Raw genomic sequence first — 11,640 nt, forward strand, 5'->3', positions numbered from 1 at the left:
TGAACTTCAGCTGGCCGCATGCCGCATGCCGCATGCCACATGCCAATAAACTCAACACAAACTGAAAGTGAGCCAAAACAAGACGAGACTCAATGAGAGAGAGAGAGACGCTTGTCAATTGCTCATGAAATATGCACGACACGCGCTCAACCTGTCCGAGAAGCAGCAGCCGTCTCCAACCTAGCCACAGGCCAAACACCCAGCAGAGACGCAGAGGCGTGGCTGCTCCATTGATGATTGAGGCAGGCAGGAAGTGGCCGACCGACAACCCCACGTTGTTGATACGCAGGGGCTGTCCATGCATGTCCATGGCTGCTGGCAACTGCCTGCCTCGGGCTGTGGCTGCCTAAACAATCGAAGTCGCACGCAAATTTCACTTTCCAGCACGTGGTGTGTGTGTGTGTGGAGTCCTGTTTCTGTGTGTGTTTTGTGGCTGAACTGAATGAGCTTCGAACATAAGTATAAAAAGCTGATTAGAGCCCAAGGGCCAAAGGGGACTGCGAAGAGGAGGCGGCCACTGGGAGGGAGCATAAAACTGTGACTAGAACTGCGACTGTGACTGGGTGGAGGCCTGGCAAGAGGACTGTGCAAGCAAGCAAAGGCTGCTGCCTCCATGCTGCCTCCATTCTTCATTCATTCTTCGCTCAAGCTCTGCCCACATCCTTCGTGTGTTTGGTTGGCTAATTGTGCGTGGTGTCATCAGTCAGGGCAGGCAGGCTCTAAGCCTCAAATCACTCAGCCAAGTGGCAGCCAAGTCTATTCATAATTTCAGCGGCTGCCCCACAACAAATGACAGGATAATCAAATCGAAGTGCCCTTCGCTGTCCGCTGTCCGCTGTCCGTTGTCCGCTGTCCGTTGTCCGCTGTTCTCCACATTTCATAATAACTTCTGGGATATTCACTTGACAAATGACCCTGCACCGCGAGGAGGAGCGCAAATCGATGAATCCATCAGTGGCACGGTTCCCCCGCTTGTTGATTGCCGCCAGTGGCTGCTGCCACGCCACAGACCAGACCAGACCAGACCAGACCACAGCGACAAATACTTATGGCTGGCATCAAAGTTAAGGCAAACATTCTTGATGCTTCGCTAATTTACTTTTACTTGCCGCAGCGCGAAGTGCCAAGTGCCAAGTGCCAAGTGGAGTGGCATATGACGTGTTCCTCCTACACACAACTTGCTGTTGCTGCTGTCTGCTGTTTATGGCATTGACGTGCTCCTTGCTGTAGCTTTCGGCTGCGTGTTTCCCTGCCACCAGACCGCACAAAAATACAATCTTCTCTGCACATCTTCCGACTGCCAGAGCCAAAGCCCAAATAATGCCACGCCTAATGTCCAATTGGCAATTGTCGGGTCCCAGCTGCTGCTCGTTACATGCACATGCCTCTCGGCTCGCTTCTAATAATAAATATTTGCTCAAGAAAATGTCATCAATAGTGGCACTCCGTCCAGACCTTAAATGGGAAAATGCAGCGCCAGAGTGGCGCCTCGAATGACACTCCACACACTCCACGGGACAGGCAGCCTCCTTTGCCGCATTTTTAATTCGAAAACCCAACCAAATGGGAGGCCACAAGCGGCGGCAGTCAATACATTTATTACGCATACGCACAGCGGTACGTGCTGCAATTATTTGCTAAAAGAACCGCTTTCTCGGTTAACCTGCTGGCAACTTGTCAAAGGAAACACGCAGGCAACCAAACTCCAAACTCCAAACTCCAAAGTCAAAGTCAAAGTCCACAAAATAAATTAAATTCCTGCAAGACCGAAAAATGTGTGGCGCCAGGATTAAGTTGCAGGCAACAGCCTCAGCCACAGCCACTGCCAGTTGCAGCTGAAGTTCCAGTTCCAGTTGCAGTTCCAGGTGTGTCTCTCTGCTTTCTGCACCTAGAAATAAAAAGGTGTGCCACCAGTTGGGAGCCTGCCAAACGCCTGGGGGCACGCACATAGCGCCAGGAAGTTTGTTTGCTCTTTTGCCTCCTTTTTGTTTAATGCCACGCTGTAGGCCCAGGCCCAGGCCCAGGCCCAGCAAGGGCTTCAGTTGATGGCTTCTTGGACAATGTTTTACAGCGTTTTGATGTGCCGAAAAAGTGCCGAAAGTCCACCGATGCGGAAACGACAAAAAAGCCAGCAAGAAAGTAAGAAAAAATCAGGCAAAAAATCTACAAAAAAAAAGCAAAGAAAAGCAAGCAAACGGGCAACATTTTTGGCCATTTTGGGGGCACATTTTCTTGTTTATTTAGCCGAAGCCTAGAGCTCAGTCCGCTTTCCGTGCGCAAGCCCTGCCCCGCGTGAGTGTTGCATTGTTGGCAGTAAACTGGAAACCGTTGACTCGGCCACTTTTTGTTGGCATTTGTCACAGTCCAGCGATTGCTTTGTGCGTGGCAGGACGCTGACGCTGCCGCTGCCGCTGCCGCTGCCGCTGCCTTGGTGATAAATCAACATCAAAATCAGCAACACAGCAAGCAGCTTGCCACATGCAACAGCCCGACCAGGCTGACGCTAGACTCCTTTCCCTTCCCGACTGCACTCAGAAATGTTGGAATATTGCGCATACGCCAGGTACTCACGCTCGCTGCGTCTCTGGTCCCCTCGTGTTAGCATACACATTTTGGCAATTATTTGGTCGCCAAATCCCCGCCATGACACATCAATTTGCTGGCCCCAAATGGGCGCGGGCGCTGATGCCCGTCTGTGTCACTCTGTCCATAAGCCTCTCCCCCGCCTGGGGGGCTGTCGACTTTGATTTTGCCAACAATGCGCACACAAAGGACACAAAACTCTCTGCCTGCTGCCCTTCTATTTATTATATTTACAATCTAATAAATATTTGTGCAAAACACACAACAAAAGAACAGAAAGAGAGAACACAAAATGTCCTGCACAAATGCGTTGGTCCTTTTCCTTCCTTTCGTGCCTCTTTGTTTCTACGTTTCGAAACCAACAAAAGCGACGACAGCCAAGATAAAGGAGTGTTGGCCCAAGGGCTGGGGGAACTGTGGCAGAGTGGACAACACCAGGCGGCAAGTACAGTCAAGTAACCTTTCGGCTGGGTCAGGGAATGTTTATTGCTTTGTTTGTCTAGCTGCCACATGCGTCGCATGTTTCGCAACCAAACTAAGCCCAAGCCTTGCCCCAAACTGCCCCAAAATAAACTACAGAAATAATTCTTGCTTGCAGTTTTTTTCAGCTGCAAATCTTTGGAACAAAATGTCTCAAAATCCAAATGAAAGTGAGTCTTAAATGCTTCTTGGCTGCTCTATTGGTGATATTTTTGGGTGGTTTGATTGATGTTTGATTGTGGGTTTGTTGGGCCAAACTATAGCAACAGCTGATGGAAAATGCTGTTGGGAGTTGCTCCTTTGCTTCTTTTGCTCAATTATTGTGCGTGGGAGCAGCCTGACAGCCTGGCAGCCTGGCAGCCTGGCACCCTGCTCCTCGCTTAATTGGCTTGTTTTCCACACGTGTGTGCCCCGTGCCACCAAACAAAACCTGGCAATGATTGTGTGTCAGCGTCAGAAGGAGCGTTTGAATGGAGAGTTTTTTTTTTTTTTTTGCGTGCTGTTATGCGTGTGGGAGTTGGGCCATGGCAGCCAGACAACAAATATGCGAATTTGATTTTAATAAAAATGAAAACGAGCGGCAGAGGCGGCAGAGGCGGCCTTCCGCCAGTTGTTGTCAGTGCCGTGCCCCCCCAGCCCCACTCCATTGGGCCAATTATGGCCCAAAAAATTACAAACTTGTTTTGCACATTTATGGCGACAGCTGGCCTTGACTCCGCCAACCACTCCCCACCTGGCATTTGATTTTAATTAAACTCTGGCGAGTTTCGTTCCATTCCATTCCGTTCCAAATATCATGCAAAAGGGTGGACCCCAAATGGAACGCGGAAGCGTGGAACCCAGCGTTGCTTTGGCGCGGTTTATCAATATTTATTTAATCTGCACACTGGATACTGGCTCAAAAATATGCACGCTCCGTTGGCTGTTTGTATACTGCAACATATTGCCTGCCACACTGCAGGAAAAACTGCAGCCAGCTGACGTGGCTGATTGTGCCTGTGCCGCTGTCCTGTCCTCTCCTGTCCTGTCCCTTCTGGCTGTGTAAATATTTACAGAGTGAGCGATGGACCATCGAGATCCAGTTCCCAGTTGTTTACTTGCCGCACTGCAATTTTCGTGTGCGGAGCAGCGTGCTCTCTCCCTTTCCATTCTGACGATCCTCCAGTTCTACCTGGGAGCTCCTTCTGCACTTTTCCTTCCATTTATAGCACGACATTCATGGCCACATTTGCCGCTGCGGAAGGGATCCTCTCCTCGCATAACAACAAATGGCAGTCGTTAGGCTGTGGAGAGGCTGGACCGGAAACTTATTTGCATGCTGACCACAGATGTTGCCGCCACCGCCACCGCCTGGACATTCGGCCATCAAAACTCAATTACGGTGCTCGAACGGGGGATTGAGCGACTCCAACTGGGAGCTCGAACTGTTTGTGCTTCGGGCAGAGTTTATTAAATTTTCGTTTGACTATCAGGGGACTCCAGTCAGAGTGCGCCGCCTGCTGGACAAATTATTATGAAAACTTCGAGGCTGAAAAGGCGCCAAAAATACACCCAAAAAATACACAAAAATTGAGGCACAAATGTAAGCAAATATGCAAAAACAAATATTAAAAAACTGTACAAAAAATACAACGAAAATGTACAAAAAAAAAAATAAACAATAAAAAGTGAACTTGGGTGGTAGCTGGGAGCTGGTTGAGGCGTTGGTCTCTTCACAGTTCTGGAAACTAATAACAAAATTATTTCAAACTTCTGCCACCGCCTGCTGCTGCTGGCCCTGACAAAAGTCCTGCGAGGATGATCGGAAGAGCAGAGTTTTGTTGGCTGGTGTTGATTTTTTGTTGCTGCTGTTTGGCTTGAGTCATTTTTTGCAGCGTCGCACCTCCGGGAAGTTGTCGGGCGGCCGGCATTTGATGTCCTTTCCTGGATTGCATTCCCTGACTGCAGCCACTGTGCCCACACAGACTCCGGGGTGCATTTAGAGCAGCTTAACAACTGACACTGAGACAGTGCCGGCTGCCTGTCTGCCATTGTTACTGCGCACCACTGGAGGGCGACGTGAGCAGCGAAAATGCAAAAGAATATACGACGCCGGAAGCTGCCGCCGCTTAAGACACGCCAACGCAATGGCAATAGCAAATGGCAATGAAAGAGAAGAGGAGAATAACGGCGCAGAGCGTGGAGCAGAGCAGAGCAGAGCAGAGAGCAGAGCAGAGCAGCGCGGAGTGTTGCTCAGACAAGCGAGCTCTGTGACTGACAGGCAGGAACAAAGGCAAGCAGTTTTCCATCCGCAGCTGCATTTACCAAGAAAAGCTCCGGATACATTTACGGATTGCTTTTGTCTCCGACTTGAGTGGCTGCTGCTTAAATGTGCGCTTTAAAATAATACAAGAAAGAAACGAACGAAAAATCCCGCATCGTTGCCGGATCTCGGGCAGCGCAGTCGGCACAGAAGCAGCGCTTAAAAGCTTCGAGTGGCTGCGGCCCATGCATAAGCGAATCGCCGTCGCAGCGGCAGAGACACAACTTCGTTTTGCCTATGCACAAAGGCTTGGCGTCCGCAGCGGCAGAGAAGCAAGAAACGTTTTTCAGCTCTCCCTCTCTCTTGCTTACTCTCCCTCTGCGCAAATCTCTCAGAGAGGTTAATGCATAGTGCAGATCCGTTGCTCACGTGCAGAGAAGCAGTGCAAGCAGTGCTTTAAAGCAGTGCTTGAGCTGGCAGCACACTTCTAAGATGGCTTCATATTAATGCACTCAATTGGCCAACCAATTAGTTTAAATGCATTACAAAGCGTTTAACTCAAACTCAAAGAATGCACAAAGTGTTATCCCATTTGTTGAAGAGCAGGCAACCGCAACCGCAACCGCAAAGGCAGCGATTGGCAGCCAAAGAGGATTTAATTCGTATTTTAATGAGCTGGGAATATTACAGCAGCCCTGGACCGCGTTTCTCTTTGTGTGTGTTTGCGGTGTGAAGCCGCGGGACAGCAAACAGCACTAATCGGCATGCAATGATTTACGCATTAGCATCCCTCATGGATCATCCTGAACCCTGGCCAGCCACAAGTGTCTGTCAAATCAAGGTCACGTTCGCCCACACCCCGTTCTGTAGCGTGCCGACAGCATTAATCATCATCATCGGCAACTAGCTCCTCCAGAGCGCTCTAAGACTCTGTTTCACTCTAGGATTATGTGAGCGCTGTACACGCATTAATTGTGCCCCATCACGCCCACACACACACACACACACACACACCCACCGGAACCGAATACCGGATGACCAGCGTCTGACATAAATGTCAAATTACTCACGGGCAAAAGTTACAGCGGGGACTGCTGGCAGTGACAAAACTTATGCGTAGATGATGATCAAATCAGCTGGACGGCATGTTGTGCCAAGGGCTGACCATCCCAATATCCCATTCATTGTTCAATATTCATTGAATTATGCAAACGTGCGAGGCTGCACAGCGCCAATTAGGGCTAATTGCTCACGTTCGTTGGAGGAGGCAGCAGATTGACGAAATTGGAAATTCCAATGAATTGGCCCTACCCTCAGCTTACTCCCACGCCTAGCCCCGTTTGGCTCTTGTGTGAATGATGTAGGGGCGAATGCAGCGCTTGCTAGGCACAGTAGGCACTTTTTTGAACAAAATTCAAAGTGCCACGTGGCCGGGCGTTTACTCTCATTCAAAATCAAAGTCACACCCAAACCCCCAACACTCGTTTTGGTGTATAATCTGTGGTGTGGATCTGTGAGCGAGCAAGATGGAGGAGCGACGCCTCGACCGCGCACGACGTGACTCTGCGAAGAGCGCGGCCGCCTTCACGCTGCCCTCGTCGCTGGACGAAAGCTTCAACTTACGCCTGGCGGAGCTGTACCGGCAGCATGAGTGCCTGTGGAACACCGCGCTGGCCGAGCACCAGAACGTGCAGCTGAAGATTGAAGCCTGGGAGGCCATCGCCAGTAAGCTGGGCAGCCATCTGCCTGCCGGCTTCGTGCGCAACCGGATCAGCGCCTTGCGGCATCAGCTGAATGTGTACAAGCTGCAGATGATCGAGCACAAGATGTGTCCCGGCGAGGGCACGGAGCCCGAGAAGCCCTACCACATGGAGGCGTTCGCCTATCTGGACACGATACGCACGCCGCCAGAGACTGCGGAGACGGCGGAGACGGCGGAGACGGGCGGCAAGCAGTCCAAGAGTACGGACGCGCAGCCAGAGGGGGAACCCGACTTCACCCAAATCAAGTACACCAATGACTGGAGCATCACGAAAATGGTGAAGCAGCGCTTGGCGGGCACTCAGCCGCAAAAACAGCCAATCAACTGGTCGCGGCTGAGCAACAGTGCGTACAGCTTCAGCGACAGCATGCAGGTCTTCCTCGATCCCCAGACAGCCACGCCGCCCCATCTGCGGGCACGCCCGGGCGAATCCGCCTCATTCGAAACTCAATCCTCCATGCCTGGATTCCAACTCGTGCAGGAACGTGAACGTGAACGTGAACGTGATCGTGAGCGCGAGCGCGAACGTAAGCGAGAGCGAGAGCGGGAGCGGGAGCGCGAGCGAGCCCGCTCCAAAGAGAAACCATCGACAGCGATGCCACGTAAAGTGGATCGGCGCGAGAGAGAGGCGGAGGATATGGAGTTGTTCCGCCTGCAGTGGGCCGTTCGCGAGCAGATGCCCTCGCGTCGGCCCTCTCGCCCGAACGCGCCTCAGAAGCCGGCACCCATGCCCATGCCCACGATAGCCGCGCACCACAACAAAACCATTACGAAGCCAAAACAATTATAAGACCAACAAAAAGACACAACCCATACACATACATATACACAACATAGCGCCAACATAAACATCGCGAGTAGTGTGCATCAGCCAAGCAAAACGGCAATAAAGTTACGTAGGAGTTACTCTGGAGTTGGTTGTGGGGGGAGTGTGGATTGCAACGCCGGCAGAATCCAAGAAATGCGCCTTGTCGTGGATCCTGTGGATCCTGTGGATCGTGAGAGCGAGCGCGAACAGAGCTGTAAACGGTAAGCACTGCCGCTGCACAAACAGGCTGTTAACAGCGCTGTTGCCGCACCGAGAACAATGAAAAGTGCATGGAAAGCAGCAAAACGCCATGAAAATAAATCTTTCAGTGCATCCAAGCATTGTGCAAAAACTTACTCCAGCAGTGGAGTTAATTTGAAAGTTCAGCCACGACAAATGTAACTTCAAGCATCAAACAGATTTTGCCAGCCAAGCCTCCTCCTTCCGCTCCTTCCGCTCTTTCTATTCCCACTCTCTCTCTCTCTCTCTCTCTCTCTCTCTCTCTCTCTTTGGCTCTGTTGCACGCCCAAATTGGCAACATTTTAATTTTCCACTAGATTTGCGTGGATTTCGTGCTTCTGTTCCTGTTTCCAGTCGCCAGTTTCCTTTCTTTTGCTGTTTTGGTTCTTTCTGGCCGTTTGCTTTGACTTCTACACTTTTTGGCTGGCGCCACAGTCTACGGCGCGTGGGAGGGACAGCAGAACACAGTTGAGAATGTGTGCTGTGTGTGTGTGTGTGTGGGTTTCTCTTTAAGCTTTCTTTTATCTTTCATTTGCGTTTGACTTGCTCCCAACTCTCCCGCTCTCTCCCGCTCTCTCCCGCTCTCTCCCGCTCTCTCCCGCTCTCTGTCTCTGTGACAGCAGTTTACAGTTATCGAATGGCATATCAATGAAGAGCCGCCGACGCCCCTGCCTCGCCATATGTAAAGCACACACTGACAGCATATCCTCGTCCTTGCTTATTTCTTTAAGCCATGGCAGCTGGGGAGCCAAATATTACATTTTGCCAACTGCCTGGCACTCCTCATGACTCCTGATGACTGCTGCCACTCCACATGTGTCCTGTGCTGAACTTTGCTCCTGCTCCTGCCTCTGTTGCCGTTCTCATTCTGGCTTTGATTAATTCTGGGCCTCTGCCAAATGAGTTGGAAAAGGCGACAGCGGATGGCAAAGGCAACGGCAAAGGCAAAGGCAACGGCAAAGGGCTGCCTGAGTCCCACTCGAGGACCATGATTTATGAACGAGATGGAATGATAATGAAAAGTCTCAACAGAGGCCGCAAATCGCAAAACCGCTGCCAAAAATTACTTTTTGGCCTGCCAAAACGAATTACAAAATTACCAAATAACAAAATTACGAAATTACACCCACACACACCCACACACCCACACACACACATGATAAACTCTGAAACAGTTTAGCAGCCACTTGGGCCACACACCGCACGGCATCACCGCATTACCCCTTCAACCGTGGCGGCCCCTGCCGAGCGAAAGTAAAAGCTTTGCTTGCGCCTGGCGGGGGGACTCGCATAAGCGTACAAATTAAATTAAATTTCCACCAATAAAAGCCGCGCTAATCGTTTTGATCCGAGACGCTCCGCTAGTCCGCTACTCCGCTTCCTGCTGCTCCTTCGTGTCCCTTTTCTATCGGCCATTTGGCGCTAACTTTTGATTAATTGATTGATTGAATGAGCGTCGAATATCTTGGGTTTCCCCGAGACAACTAATTATCGCTCCAAATCCGCTCGGCCCTCTGCCAGGATGTGCTGCAAAAGGGAAAACCACCCCCCACCCCTCCGGCCAGCCTGGTTTTCCTTGGTAATTTCCTTTAGTTTGGCCCTCAAATGTGTGTGTGCTGTGCCCTTGAAGCAAATGCAAATATTTTATGTGAAAATATGCAAACTGCGTGCGCGTTTCCCCCCTCCCACCACCACCAACACGCATCAAAAAATACAATTTGTGAGCACGTCCCACGCGCATCTATCTGATGCTGAGGCTGCTCCTCCTTCTTCGCTGGGCCATTCACAGATCCATTAGCATTAGCATTCACGGCGCAACATCCAGTGCCGTGTCCCGCGCCTTCCCTGCTTTTCTGACTTAATTAAAAAATAATATTTTTGAAATTTACACGACTCGAGCGCACACTGCCGAGTCCTCGTGTTGTTTCCCCCCTCCAGCTTAGGCGGCACAGGCAATCAGCAGCTCCTTGAGCCAGTGCCAGGACAAGTCCACTATTGTGTCTGTGGCAAAACTTTGCATGATGTGCCGCACACCCACGCATGATTAGGCGGATTAGTATGTGTTGGTAACTGCTTCACGCCACCAAATGCCAGACGCGTGGTGGCGCGTGTATCATGAATACAAATGGGAACCGCGGCTCTAATTGCACAAAAGCTGTTACACTTTGCTTGGCATCTGTGCAGGAATTATTAAACCTTTGTCGGAACCGCGGGGACAGCCAGCAATGGCAGAATGCTGGCGTTTGGTTGGGCATTTCATTATTGCACTCCCCCCAAGCATTTCGCTTGGTATTTTGATCGCATTTGCCTGCCATTTGCTGGGTCTATCGGGTCGCTGCCTGCTGCTGAGTGCAATTCAAATATTTTCTGTTTTGAGTGATGTGTGTCCGCACCGCCACACAGCGGACAACACACATTAGACCTGGAAGCGGTGGTGCACGTTGAATGCGTAATGCCCGGGCTTAAGGCACGAGCCTTTTCCCGGAGCACTGGGCAGGTGTCAACGAGGCCACAAACCGCACTCCAGCAGGCAATCAATCGAAGGGAAGGGCTGGAATGCCAATTAAGTTCGAGTTTAAATCATTTGATGAAAATCTACAAAACTTCACACTCTGCCGGACAATGAAGGAAATCACTCTGCACTCGAGTTATTTATGAGGCCTGCCATTTTTGCTGACACTTTAAAGACAAGAGACGTGTGAATCCCCTGTGAATTGTGTTTTGCCACTAATTGCCACTTGCTGTGGGAAGCCAAGCTTAAAGCATTTCGCCTGCCGGAAACAGCAGAGACTCAAAGTCAAAGACTTGCTCTCTCTCTCTCTCTCTCTCTGCCTGCCACACTTGCTGCGTAATTTATGAATTTTATTCCATTTCAAATGCGCTTTGATGTCTCTCTGCTGTTGGGGCACACACGATGAAAACCTGACCTGCCTCTTGTCGTAACCGTATCCGTTTTGGTCTCGTGCTCAAAGACGGTGGCAAGGACAGCTGCAAGCGCTTTCGCACGCCGTCAATAATGCCGGCTTTAATGAACTCCAGCCGTGCCCATGGCAGCCGGATGGGAGTGTGGACTGGCACTGGAGGCAGACATGTCCTTTGGTCTTGAGTGTCGTCAAGTGGGTAATGAATATCACAGCACACCCGAGTCGCAGTCACAGTCACAGTCACAGTCACGGTTGTATCCTTGGGCGATAAATACAGTGGGGACCAAATAATGGCCAGAGCAGACCAGGCAACGTGCAACCTGCAACCTGCAGCACCCTAAAGTTCAGCCGCGTGCACAAAGTGCTCAACTTTTGTCAATAAACTTTGCACTCTTAGCAGGTCAGAGGGCATGTCGAAAGGCCATTAAAAAGATATTTTCACATGCTGCAACATTGACAGGAGATGTTGCAAACAGGTTCCACACATCAGACACTCAGCAGGGAAACAAACAAGCAACTCGGGGCAGGGGCTCAATTCAATTCTGTTGGACTGCTGCCGCCTGCCAGTAGAATAATTAAATCAAAAATATTGTTTCCATTT

The 11,640-nt window shown here is 50.6% G+C and overlaps 1 protein-coding gene across 1 annotated transcript; it reads left to right on the forward strand.

The window, feature by feature from the left end:
• The first annotated feature begins 6,745 nt into the window (after nt 1–6,745).
• LOC117580628 (putative uncharacterized protein DDB_G0271982) lies at nt 6,746–7,973 on the forward strand. The gene has a single exon (XM_034267210.1). It carries the CDS (start codon nt 6,832–6,834, stop codon nt 7,855–7,857), a length of 1,026 nt encoding a protein of 341 aa, XP_034123101.1. The 5' UTR covers nt 6,746–6,831; the 3' UTR covers nt 7,858–7,973.
• The last annotated feature ends 3,667 nt before the right edge of the window (nt 7,974–11,640 follow it).

This window comes from Drosophila guanche, unplaced genomic scaffold (genome assembly GCF_900245975.1).
Source record: "Drosophila guanche unplaced genomic scaffold, DGUA_6, whole genome shotgun sequence".
Taxonomy (NCBI): domain Eukaryota; kingdom Metazoa; phylum Arthropoda; class Insecta; order Diptera; family Drosophilidae; genus Drosophila; species Drosophila guanche.

Bases quoted from the DNA above. Each gene is read 5' to 3' on its own strand.
- LOC117580628 (XM_034267210.1), top strand. From the start codon at position 6,832: ATGGAGGAGCGACGCCTCGACCGCGCACGACGTGACTCTGCGAAGAGC.